This window comes from Natrix helvetica (assembly GCF_964273705.1).
Source record: "Natrix helvetica genome assembly, chromosome: 4".
Classification (NCBI taxonomy): domain Eukaryota; kingdom Metazoa; phylum Chordata; class Lepidosauria; order Squamata; family Natricidae; genus Natrix; species Natrix helvetica.
The window spans coordinates 26,766,557-26,780,511 of NC_138550.1; the positions used below are offsets into that span (position 1 = coordinate 26,766,557).

Consider the following 13,955-nt stretch of genomic DNA (forward strand, 5'->3'; position numbering starts at 1 on the left):
CAGCTTACTATATAAATATTAGCATATATTTATATGATGCAGTACTGTGCTTTACTGAAGTAAATCTAAATAAACTTTTAAACAGTATCCAGAGGTGTGGATAACAGCAAATATGCTAGAATTAATCAGATAATTAAAAGCAATTGTTTTTAGACTTGGGCTTTGGAGTAATTTTTTTTTCTGAAAGTGGTAATCTTTAATGCTGAAAGAACAGATTCTTATCTTGAAAGAATTCTTTGACATGATACTGTTCTTAGACTTCTAAACAGGACTGGGAAAGCACACATTTGCACAATGAATGCTAAGTGTAATATTTGTGATAATACCTAAATTAATCCAGTGTGCTAACGTGAAGAGAACCCTTAAGCGTTAATTGATGCAAAATGCAGCAGGCTGCTATCTAGTGTACGATATGGTATCATGATTACATCATGTCTCTACTGACAGATTTATATTGGTTGCCAACAGTTTTCTAGGCTCAATTCAAAGCGTTAATTTTAATATTTTAAGCTGTGCCAAAATGTATTTGCCTACCTGATTTTCCTACGTATAAGCAGAATAAAGTTTAGAAAGGAAATTTGTTTGAATGTGTTAGCCTATGTATCCCACCTAAACAACATAATGATGGATTAGATATACAATGAAAAATAATGAAGAGCTATACCTCATATCCAAGTAGTCACCCCAAATGTATAAAAACAATGAATTTAAGATTTTTCAAGTGTAAACTGTGGAGGTTTTTGAGCTGTGATTTGGTAGGTTTAGAAACACAGACTAGGACCCATTTTTGATACCATCTCTCCATTTTTATGCTGGAACTTAGCGTTCTATAGTTAGTAGATCTGGATGTGAGATTAATACTAATTTTGGGAGTCTGACATCATATGTCCCCTCACATGGATATGCCAAAGCCACAAATGGATGGATCTATGGTTTCTTATCTCACCATCCACAAACTTTGGGAAGTGGTGGTGGGGAATCCTACACTAAAGCATCATGCTAAAAACGCTATGAATTTGTTATTTTTAATACCGGCAGGGAGATGAGAAGTGGATTGGGCAAATCGTCCTGCACGGGGAACCATTCTAGAAATTTATGTATTCTCTCTCCCCACCCTCGCCCGCCTGTCCCCTCACACGTCTACCCATCCTGATTTTTGTATTGCAGTTGACGGCCCTAGGTGTCGATTCCCTTCAGCAGTAGAGCAACCAGTACAAATGTCGTGAAATCATTCAAAATGTGGGGAGTTATCCGCCACTTTTATCCCCCCCCCAGTCCCCCCAGTTCAGGCCAGAAGCGCGCGCTCTTGGAAGAACGCTGGATCCCCCCGCGCGGTTATCTGGCTCTCCTCAGGCAGGCAGGCAGGCGGCAGCCGCCGGCGGTAGACACCTGTTTCTCCCGACGCGGTCGTCGCGTGGGGCCATAATAAGCCGGGACCGCGGGTTTTCTTGGCCAGCACGCCGTCGCCTGTCGCGCAGCCGCTGCATCCGTGAAAAGGTGGAAGGTGGTCTTGCCGGTCGAAGAAAGAAGAAAACCTAAACCCGTTATGTCATCCGCTCGCCGCTATCGCTACCTGGGAAAGCCACCGCCGCGGGAAGCCGCCGCCTCTGAAGGGGAAAGGCAGGCGGCAGTTCAGCCGCCGCGAGCGCAGGAGTCCCTTCCCCGACTTTCTCTCCCGACGAATGTGCGGGACACGACGAAAGAAGGAGGTGTAAAAGGGGCTGCTGAGGGAGCCGGGCCACTCCTCCGCGGGCTCCGCAGCGCAGGCGCCCTGGCAGCTACCGCAGGCAGGGGGCGGCAACATGGCGGAGTGAGCGGTGGCAGCGGCGGCGGTTCTGGCTCCACAACAACAGCGGGGGCTGCGGAGCGGCTCTCTGCCCCCCCCCCTCCTCACCCCGGTCGCACTCGCTGGTTTGCTCCCTCGGCAGGCTGGTAACACCGCGTAGGCTCTTCCCGTCTTTGCTGGAGAGGAGCGGGCGAGAAGCTGCTCCGGCTAACGGGGCAGCGGAGCCCATAATAATCTCATTATAGAGTCCAGCTGGGGAGCGGCTCCTGGGACGGTCTTTCGGCCAGGCGACGGCGGCGGCTCGGTCCGGTTTAGCGGCCCCCGCCGGCGCTGCTCCTGCCCGCGGTCTTGCAGCTGCGGTGGGAGCGCGGCTCCTCGTTCAGGGAGGAGCGCGGCGGCAGGCAGGGTCAGCAGCAGCCGCCGAGGCTAGATGGCGAGCGACAAGCCCGTGTCGGGGCCGGAGCCGCAACCGGCGGGTCTCATCCCTGTCGGGGCCAGCAGCACCGGTGGAGCTTCAGCCCCGTCACCTGCTCTAGCAGCGGTGGTCGGAGGAGGAGGAGGAGGAGGCGGCGGAGGCGGCAGCAGCAGCAGCACTAGCAGCTCCTCTGCGGCCGTGATGGGGGAGCTGAGGGCATCGGGCTCCGGCTCGGTCGTGCTGCCCGCCGGGATGATTAATCCGTCCGTGCCCCTCCGCAACATCCGCATGAAATTTGCCGTGTTGATCGGACTCATTCAAGTCGGGGAGGTCAGCAACCGGGACATCGTGGAGACCGTGTTGAACCTGGTAAGAAGGGGGCTCCACCCCGCCAGCGGGGGCACGAGCAGCCCTGCCATCCTTTCCCTATAGAAGGGAGGGAAAGCGCTGCCCCGCGCGAGTCTTCCTTTGGGTCCGCCTTGCCTTGCCCGGGCAAGAGCTCTGGAACTCCCCAACTCCGCTTCTGTCCTCTAAGTGCTCCGTCATCTTCTATCCTACTTTTCCTCCCCTTCCTTCTTTCCTCATTTTGACAAATCCTCCACCAGCCCATAGGAGAGGGGAGGAGTTAGCAGGTCGTTCTTGAGCTACTTGGAGGCTTACCTAGGGAGTCTTTTATCTTCAACTGGTCCACAGGGAGCTTCTGTAGGTTCACAGGCCTGCTTTGCCTTTAACTCCGCTTCTGCCTTTTGCCATACTGGTCATCATCTTCCTGCCTTTCTTGTCAAGTTTTTCACATCCTTCTTGAACTTGATCAGGCCTGTGGCAGCTGAATCCCTTACCTCCAGAAGTGAGAGGCTTTTTTTTTCCACTGAGGAGTAGTAGTTAACTGCTGTTCTAACATTGAGTTCCTCCTCTGCAATGATGAAGTTTGATTCTTCTAATCCCTTCCCCAACTTTCCTGGTCAGATTCCCTTCAGATTCCACCCAACCCTATGATTTCAACATCCACACAGAAAGAACTGTATCATCTGTAAATGAACTTGAGTGGCCCTGCTTACAGTACTGTATGGGATGTTGCTCTGTCCCATAAGATTGCATGGCCTATCTGTTGCTATTCCAAATGCAATATTTTATAAAAATAGATTTAATGTTATTCTCAGTTTTAATGGATCATAAATGGCTTTATTGTTAAGAAGAGGATTTGATATTAATCTCTTTTAATTGTACAACATTAAAGTGCAGCTACAGATTGCATTTCTTCTCTCTAGTTGACATGTGTGAATGTTTAACCCTATTACCTTGCTAGCAGTTGGGTTTGACATGTTGAAAAAGGGGCCATGTCTCTCAGAATGTGTTAATAAGATGATCTATTATTTCATTGCACTGGGAAGGAATTATCTGATTATTTAGAATATGTTTTTTAAAAATCACTTTTACATCTAATTCATACAAACATGTCCCCTCTGTAGAGAAGATAGCATTTTATATGGAATCCTTATTCAGTTCGCGGTGTGCAAGAGTTAATGCAGAAGTGCATGTCAGTGTTCACCACTATCTGTACCAGAAGTTTAGTTGTCTAACATCAGGGAGAAAATAAGGATTTAGAAATGAATTACTTCCAGTTATATATGATTTGGTGCTTCTGAATGAAAGATTTGCTGCGGCAAAACCGATGGAAGTAGCTGAATAAATGAGAATATTCTATATCTATGATAAAATGAATAACCTTGCAAAAATTCTGTTGTCTTTTTGTGACTAAGTTTTAAACATTCTGTGCTAATTTATTACCATAGCAGAAGCTGAAATAATCACTTGGATATCTTATATTGTCTTGATTTTTAGTAAATGTTATCTAGTCTTACAGAGTGACAGTGCTGTTAACACAGTTAGAAATGAGATATTTAACATTTATAGTTTATGGATGAGTGAAAGTTAAAGCTCTGTTGGCTTTTATGAGGTTTGTGACTCTAAGATAAATGATTGGCAGTTCTTCAACATTCACATCTGTTTCTCAGTTTTCAAAGGTGTCTTTTAAAATAAACACCCTTATTTAAGTTGCTACATTTGTTGCATTTATGTAAAGATACTGCTTATTTATTTCAGTAGAGCAGTGGAATAAGGTTATCAAAATAAAGCAGCTTTCATTCATTAAGCAGATCATGCCCTGGAGATAAAGTGTTTAATCCATTTTCTGAACTTCTTATTTATTGTTTTGGCATTGCAGAAGCATAAAAACCTGTTGAAGTGTCAGGTAATACTTTATCCATTCATAAATCTGTCACTAATTTTGTTGAGGTATCTTCAGCTACTGCATATTAATATGTGGAATTCAGCCCCACTTGTTTTTTTAAAAAATTGGTGATAAACTGCTATGATGGTTTTTTTACATTAGAATTGGTTATTGAAATATGTACAGGGTCCAGTTATGAAAGAATTAACTTTTTTTCTATGCTTAATAGTTGCTGAGAGCATACATTTCAATATAATATAAAAATTTACTGTTGCAGAAAGAATGCATTCTAATTGAAAACTTGAAATGGTCCAGCACTGATGATGTTATTTAGTTGGATACTTAGTTGGATAATGAAATGTCTGCAAGCAAATAACAGGCTCAAAGAGGACTCCATGGTTCAACTCTCAACTACATGTTTTCTTCTATAATGGTCTTTCTCCAGTTGCTCAGACAGCCATTTTTATAGGCTTCTTAAGTCTATTTGGTCTAGTGCCATGATAGAGAACACAAAGCCATGTTGCCCGGCATGCGTGACCTTGCCTGTTTGTCTTCCGGGTTTCTGGCATGCATGCATGTGTGACAATCAGCTATCCTTCGCACATGCAGCAGTACTGAAAACTGGTGTGAGCATGCGCGCCAGCCAGCTGATCATCAGGTGAGCATACATGCTAGAACCCAGAAGTTTGGCTTTTCCGGAGTGCGGCCCCGATGAGTACATGCACGACATTTCTGCATTTTCGGCACTCGGTGCCGAAAAGGTTCACCATCACTGGTCTAGTGGTTAAGGCACCAGGCTAGAAAGTGGGAGACCCTCATTCAAGTCCTGTCTCAGCCATGAAAGCCAGCTGGGTAACCTTAGACCAATGGCTCTCAACCCGACCCCCCTCACAGGGTTGTTGTTTGGAAAAGACTGGGAGTCAGAATATGTGCATTGTCTGCTATTTAAATTGTAATGCAAAAAGTGAATAACTATAATGTGATTTAGTTATATTATGGACTTTTAGGTGGCACAATTGGAACTTCATTTTAAATTACACTTTGGGAAAGTATCTTCCAAGAACTGAAATACAAATAAAAATTAAAAGTGACATATATAATATATATGTATATGTTCATAATAAGATTCTATAGCCTCTTTAAAATGAAATATTCAGTTTCTTCTTAAAATAAAAGGTAGTTTTTGATTAATGTTAAAAATGACTAATCAAAGAAAACTAATGATTCACTGTCATTAAACACTTTCTAACAAATTAATTTTCGTGTACAATATTATAGAAAATGTTGAACTGAAAAAAAATCACTGAATTGATGTGAATTCACTTTGATTTACAAAGTTGATTCCCAGTCATAAACTAAATTTGTAGATACAATTTGATTTAATGATTCATTGATCTGATGTGAAAAATTGATTAGATCTAGAGATTTAATTGAATAATTTTCAATTCAAATATCTACTTTGAAGGGTCATATAACCACATTTATATTTGCAGTGGGAAAATCTTATGGAATAGACACAATTTTCAAAATGTAAAGCTTGTTGACTAGTTGCTTATTGCTGGTATTTTATTATTTCATTACAGATTATATGCAGGTGATCAGTACAAATAGTCCTTGATTTATGATTATTCGGTTGGTGACTGGAATTACAATATGACAGCGCTGAAAAAAGTGACCTACTACCTTGCATTTAGGACCATTGCATTGTTCATGCAGTTATGTCACTACAATTTTTTCACTTGGTAACAAGCATGTACTTGTAAGATTGTCCTTGACTCGCATGATCTCTGTTTGTGATCTTTCTCACCTCCAACAAGCAAAGTCAATGGGAAAGCTGGCAGGGAAGGTTGCAAATCGTGATCATGTGATGTCTTGCTTAACAACTGCATAGGCAAAAAAGGTGGTAAAATCAGATGCAGTAACATGATGGCTCACTTTGTGACCACATTGCTTAATGACACATTCCAGTCCCAATTGTAGCTGTACGTTTAGGACTACCTGTATTTCACGTATTACAGTATTTGTTCTAGCAGATTTTGCTGAGTTGCAGGTGAAAATGCAAAGTTTGGAACAAATTTCATATTTAGGTTTTGTAATAGATATTCTGGGAAAATATAATCAGAACATTATATTTAAATGAAATAACAAGAATAAGCACAAAAGAGAAACACAGAGTTTCTAAACATTTCTACAAAAAGGTTTTCTTCTTTGTTTGTAAAACATCGAAGGATGTTACTACTTGGTTGAAAATTTATTTTATATAAAAACTGGAGTTGTTTTAATAACCACCTCCATCACCACCACCACCTAAACAATAATAAAAATAATAATTTAGTAAGATCAATATATTGTAAGTTCAGAGATGGATGTCTGTGATTGTCCATGCTTTGTTAAATACAATTGGCAATTGCTGAAGAGTTGTAATTCAATACCTAGAGTTGTGATGGCGAACCTATGGCACGTGTACCACAGGTGGCACGTGGAGCCACTTGTCAGGGCACATGAAGTGTTGCCCTGTCAACTGGCCAGCTGAGTTCGGCCTTCTTTTGAAGCCATTTTTCACCCTCTGGGGGCTTCCTTGAAGCCTCCGTAACGCGAAAAACTGGCCCTACGGGCAAACTGGAAATTCAGGAACATACTTCCGGTTTGTCCGTAAGGCTGGTTTTAGTCCTCCGGTGCCTTCAAGGAAGATCCTGAAGGCCCCTGAAGGCTCCAGAGGATGAAAAATGGCCCTAAGGACAAACTGGAAATCACTTCCGGTTTGCTTATAGGGTTGTTTTTTTGCCTTTCCTGTCCCTTTGTGCATGCTCAAATGCAAAAGGGGAAACATTTCTCCTTTTGTTTTGTTTTTTGTTTGTTTATCTAGCCTTCTGCCAGCAAAAATGGATCTGGGGGGAGGCATGCACAGCCCCCTGCACCTCATTTTCGGCCACAACGGCCTCCTGCAGCCCTCTGCCAGTGAAAATGGATCTGTCAAAGGCACCGCGGGCCAGTTTGCTGTTTCCAGGGCTGCCTTGTGGGCCAGATCTAAGCACCCCACGGGCTGAATTTGGCCCGTGGGCCTTGAGTTTGACATCCCTGGAATATCAGATCATGATTGTTTAAAATCGAGTTGAAATGTCCAGCAGCTACAACTGCAGACATCTTAGTTCAAATATTATGTAGAGAGAAGAAACCTAAATGAACTGTATATACTGCTTATACTTCTAGGTGAAATATTAATGAAATAATTAAAGGCAATTTGATTGCTTTTAATAAAACAATTGTAATTGTGAATGGGCACCAGTTTTAAATACAGTAGTTATTTAGTTATTTGCTGTGCAGCAACCATTCGTAATTGTGATAATGATGAAGTAACTGTGGTGAATTCCTGCATTTATGATCTACACAAATCTGTAAAGCACAGGTTCCCAACTGGGGGTGCTTGCAATCCCTGGGGGTGCGAGACAATATTCCAGGGGATTTGAAAACCTGGGTTTAGACGTTTCAAAATTATAGTTTATATGTATAATTATATGCATATAATTGTTTTTTGTTTTAGGGGTGCAAGAATATATCAGAAGCATTCTAGGGGTGCAGGGTATAGAAAAGATTGGGAACCCCTGCTGTAAAGCAAAGGAAAGCTGAAGTAAAAATATAAGCAAAGTCATAATTTCGCTTAGTGACTGCTTTGCTTAATGACTGAGTATTGCGGTTGCTAAATGAGGAATACTTGTAATGATTTGGAGCCCTCAGGCCCAGGTTTTTGGTAAATATAAATTAGCTCAGACTTTTTTTTGTTAACATAGATCTTAGAGATTGTTAATATATAGATAAAATAAGTGATAATGTCAATCTAGTAAGTGGCTAATCAAAGGCTAAATGTAGTTTTTAACATGTCATGTTGCTCGCACGTTACCAGGTTTACTGTACCTTTTGCAATGTTTTTATTTATTTCAGCTCATTTACAGGCCACATTTTTATAGAGCAGCATGCAATAAATATAAAACAAATGTAAAATTTTTGATAATTCAAAAGGCCAGACTATAGAAATACAATTCTATTTATCATAAAGTAAATTAATTGTCAAAATACTAGACTGAATACTTGATTCTCTATTTAATAGAACTGTGTTGTGCTTTGGACTTGATTTGAGGAAGTGCTTTAGTATGTGAATAAGATACAGTACCTCATAAAGCAGGACTGTGTGGCAGCTGCAGGGAACTTACTGCATTGCACACCTCTGTTAATTAATACAATAGAACAAGGAACCAGCAATACATTTGCTGGAGGAGGAACTTCCTGACTGATTAGCCTAGTCAAATGTTTAAAAAAGGTACATGGTATGTCACCAAAATGAGTGTGTATTCTTATAGGACTACCACAGATATTGAAGTCTCTGAAGGTAAAAGGAGAGAATGAGACTGGGACAGGACAGAAAAAGAAAAGTCTGCCATACCATGTATGTGAATATATTTAGATGTCCTAAGTTAAAAATGGGCTCCAGGATATTTCTTTTAAGTCCCTTATCACAAACTTTTATCCAAACTCATGTCTGAAGTCAAATATAATAATGGCACAAACTGAGGACATTTTGTATATTAAGCTCTTTTATTTTGTATAGGTAAATTTATATCCTTATAATAATCATAGACAAAATGCCCACTGCACGACAACATAGAAATGTTTCAGTTTTCTGACTTTCTTCCAGCTCAACTTATGTTTATCTATATAGATTATGCCTTAATAACATTTTAGTATTCTTAAACAGATTCTTGAAAATTCTATTGCTGAAACCTGGAATCTTTGGACTTAATTGTCCTATGGATTTGGAACTTTTAGATTATCATAGGTTTTAAATATGACAATTCCTCTTGCTGGCTTGGCATTCTCTTCTTCATTCTGTTAAGTGGCCCTCTCCTGGTGTTAATACTGGTTGGTTTAAGATGGTTTAAGCAGAAATATAGAAATATTTTACTTAATATTTTTGCTAGTTATGATGTTACTTGCTTAGTTTAGAATTAATATTTTTTCTTAAATGGAATAATGAAAAGAAGCAAAATGTTCTATCTTGATCAAACTTAAAACTGGTGCTCTTTATAATTTGTTGAAGTGTAACACCTATCGCTCCTGGTCTTATTTATTAAAACAAAGTTTAGGTCAGTGATAGCTAACCTTTTTGTCATCGCGTGCCGAAAGTGCGCATGCCCGTGTGCCCACACACATAATGCAATGCGTGTGCGATACCACCACTCCATGTGCCCTGCTCCCCTGTGCATTCACATGTGATCCTCCTGTGCTCCCCCTGTGGATGCACACAACCCCCCATTCCAGATTTTGGGCCTATCAGGCCTCCCTGAAGCATCCTCGGACAAAAAACGGGGTGCGGGGTGTGTGCTGTACCCTCCGTGCTCCCCCTGGCCTCTGCGCATGCAAGCGTATCTCCCGCATGTGCCCCTCCCCCCGCACATGTGCGGCCAAGACCTGAAAATCAGCTGGCCGGTGGGAGGTGCACGCGCATTAATGATGGAGCTGAGCTGGGGTGACAGCTTGCGTGCCTGCAGAAGGCTCCACGTTCCACCTGTGGCACATGTGCCATTGGTTCGCCATCATTGGAAGTGGGGGTATAATTGTTTATATACAGTATAAAATGTCTGCCTTAAAGACAATTAGTGAAGTTCTTGACTTTGACTTGTGAATGTGTACACGAACACTGAAACAAAATTACTTTGTGTACAGTAAATAACTTTGTTTAAACTTTTTGTTTATAATTTTTCCCTAACATATATTTAACCACTAACTTATTGGTGAAATAATGTTTTTTTCTAAGCCTATTATTTCATGTCTTTTGAAAGAGCTTTGCATAACAGTCCTTGCAAACAGTGGCTTTGCCTCCTTTCAGTTTTCTCTTCTTCAGGCCCCACATTTCCAAAGCCTCTTATCGATTTTTCACAGATTTTCCTTGTAAGCTTCATATTATTTTGTTGTATTCTTCTTGAAGTCATTCCAGTCTGGCAAAGTCCTTGAAATGTAGTATCTGAACTCTGAATATTCTAAGTTTGATCTAAGTGATACAGAATAGAGAGGAACAATTACTTGCTTGATCTTTATTTGTTGATGCATTTGCTTTGCTTTTTTGTAGCCACATCATACTGTTGGCCCGCATTCATAGCTGTGGAAAGTGGAACTATGACACTTGCTTCAACAAGTCAAGGTTATGCAAATCTTATTTGTACTTCTGTATAGTTTTCTCTGTGGTAGAGATTTTTCAGTCAAGGAATTAAGAAGATAATAAACTCATCTTTCCTTTAAAAAGGAACGGAAAAGTTAGAAAACGTGGTATGGATACTGCAACTGTGATGTTTCCATCTTTTTGGAATAATTTCCAATTTGGAATAACATTGGACTATTTGGTTAGGCTCCTAAAAGTCCATTGTCCAAGGAACACAATGCACTTTCAGCAGTTGAGTCACGGTGAAGACTATTTATTCTTTCAAATGATTTATCTGTACAATTTTTTTTTGGCCTGCTGCATTATTGGCTGTTGTGCTCTGCTGTTTCAGTAATTATAATCTGTTTATGTTTTAGATTTCATGGCATTGTTCTGAAAATTTTAGTATAATCTTCTGCTAAGTCTGACTGTTGATAAATAAAAGTAGGAAATATGTAATATAAAGATATTTGTGAAATTATAATGGTTATTGTTAAAATGTATTAATAAAATAAGGGAATATAGGTGATGTATCAGGTATATTGCATTGTTTCTAGCATTTTTCTAGAACATGTAAAATATAATTCTAATACACTAGTGCTAGACCATTTTCTGGTATTCTGACAGATGGCTGGCCATATATATGATATATCTTGAGAACTTTATCTCTCAATACATATAGACTTTATTATCTGCAACTGCAACAAACAAACGAAAATCACCATTTGATCCATAGATAACCAAGAGCTAGAAAACTACCCAGCTGAGCTGGATTTGGTATATGAAAGCAAGAAATCTACTGTTGGTGTCTACTTTTAATTCTGGCAATGTCTTTTTTTTTAACATTTAAAAAAGAAAAATAATTTCTAACTTAGCTGTTTGAACAAGGAACAATAAAAACTAATATATTCTTTAACGGAATGGTTTTTAACTGAATGATTAATTATTGTATCATTATGAAAAAATAATTTCAAGTATTTTGGGATGGTAGTTTTGTACTGTTTTATGTTAAGTTACAGCTTTTAAAAAAGAACTAATTCTATGGACTATGCAAAACAATGAGGTCTATAATATAATATATACATATATTTTAAAAAAGATAATTTGTTAATCTGCAGTTTAATTAAAAAAATAATACAGTACCTGGATTAAACCTATTTTAATATATGTTACAGGTAGACTAATTTCTCAGCTTGCCATACTTCAGTTATAAGCCTGTTCATAACATATGGACAGGCTCTTCTAGAGGACATACTCTCTTTCTCTTCCTTCCTTTAAAAAAAAACACTTGTGCTAATTAAATCTCAGGATACTTTAAAACATCATTGATGGTTATGTGGCTTTCCTTGACAAATTCCCATTTGGATAATTATATTGTCTATGTAAACTCGCCCTGTAGTTTTTAGTTGATATAGGAATCTTCCTTAATTTCTTAAGGAAGCGTGGAGTTTTGTATATTGTTTAAAATAGTAGTTGAATTCCTATTACAATTGTAGTGTATACTTAATTGGTTTAAGATCATAAAAAGGTTTAGAATTTTTCAAGATAAAATGTTGGTAAGGATAAGACATTAACATTTAGATTCTGAGCTTCTATTGGTGATTTATGCATATATAATTAGCAATATTTGTAATATTTCATCAAAGCTGCACATATTTTAATTATATATTGCAGTCTGAAAACACACATTTACTCCTTAATAATATATCAAAATGAGATTTGGGTATTTATACTCATCTGAATTACAATTTTATATATATTCTAAGACCATCTCTGTTGAACTTAATGATTTCCATATTGCGGTTACAGAATTTTTAGACAGAATGAACAGATTCAACAAGTGTATGTCAGTGCTTCCATATCAAACTATAGGGAAGTGTTGAATGAAGTACCATAGGATTTTATTGAAGCTCTGTGTTGTAATTATAATTGTTTTTTCAATGAGATAGTATATCCCTGAAGCCTGCAGGGTTTTCCAAGCTAAGGCAGGTTTCATAGCTTCAAATGTTCTTTTCTGAAAAGTTTGAAACTACTCAAAATCTTATAAGATCAATACTGATGGTTCTACAAAATATAAAAAATGCTTTCATGTCTAGAGACAGGTATAGCCTTATTTGATGCTAGAGTATCGTTTCATCTTATAACTATTTGACTTATGTTTGTCCTACTTCCTATACTTTTGACCCAGGGGTGGGTTGCTGCCGGTTTTATTACTGGTTCGCAACCTACAAGTGTCAGGCGCACGCTGCTCACGCAGGCGCTGTTCAATGTAACTTGTTCTGCATGTATGCGCAGAACAATTTACAGTGAACTGTGCATGCGCAGTCACTAAAATTCAAAATGGCGGTGCCCAGCGGGCGCCAAGGGAACTGGTTTGGGGGTGTGGCAGGCCTGGGTTGCTGCAGGTTCTGCGACCCAGGCCTGCCTTCCATTACTGGTTTGGCTGAACTGGGCCGAACCGGCAGCAACCCATCTCTGTTTTGGAGAGTTAGTATTGGAGTTCATTTTAAATATTCATGGCTTTAAAAAGTCCTAATTTAATTTAATAGGTTTTTCTATGGAAAGCTTGTGCTCATTAGGTTTTGACAATTCTCGAACTGTCCTCAAAACAACAAATATGGGACATAGGTCTGCAAACAAATTTAAATTTAATATAATGGATTGTCACAATCCATTATATTCCTCCAGCTTATTATTTATCATTCAGAATCATGATTCTGAAATTTCTTAAGACCTTCACTTTAGCCAGGCTGGATTGAATAACCATAGGTGTAGATCACTAGCATAGTTGGCAGTCGGTGTGTCAATGGCATTAAATAATCTGATCTTGGTTGCTGTGTTTATTGCAGACATGGTCCATACTGAGCACCTTCAATTCTGACAATAGAAACTCATTATCGTACATACCACAAACATATGATATCCTAAATGATAACATCAACATCTTTAGAAACCTTTACAACAGCACTAAGTGCTATGTAAAAACAAAAAATGGCAGTACTGACTTTGCGATTATAACTCATAACACTCATTCTAATTCTGGTTATTGATGCTTTTGTCATAGTCAATTATATAACTACGATACATATATTTGAAAATACTATATGTTACTTTAAAAATAAAATAACATGAATATGTTGGACATTGAAATAAATGAAATGTTGCCATATCAGTTTGATAACAGTGTTTCTTGATTAGTAAATTAGAAATGTTATAGTTTGTCCTTGTAGATAAAAATACAGTGGATGCTAAAAATATCCACATTTTATATTAATGACAAGAAATTTTAATATTGTTTAACATTTATAATTTGAACTTCATTTTTTATATATTT

At 39.0% G+C, this 13,955-nt stretch overlaps 1 protein-coding gene across 1 annotated transcript in view; it reads left to right on the plus strand.

The window, feature by feature from the left end:
- Positions 1–1,284: 1,284 nt before the first annotated feature.
- The window catches only part of NBEA (neurobeachin), a 370,152-nt gene continuing 357,481 nt past the window's right edge, over positions 1,285–13,955 (plus strand). Inside the window, exon 1 of the mRNA XM_081951245.1 lies at positions 1,285–2,570. Coding sequence (XP_081807371.1) covers positions 2,217–2,570 — 354 coding nt within the window. The 5' untranslated portion in view covers positions 1,285–2,216. The remainder of the gene's footprint in view (positions 2,571–13,955) is intronic.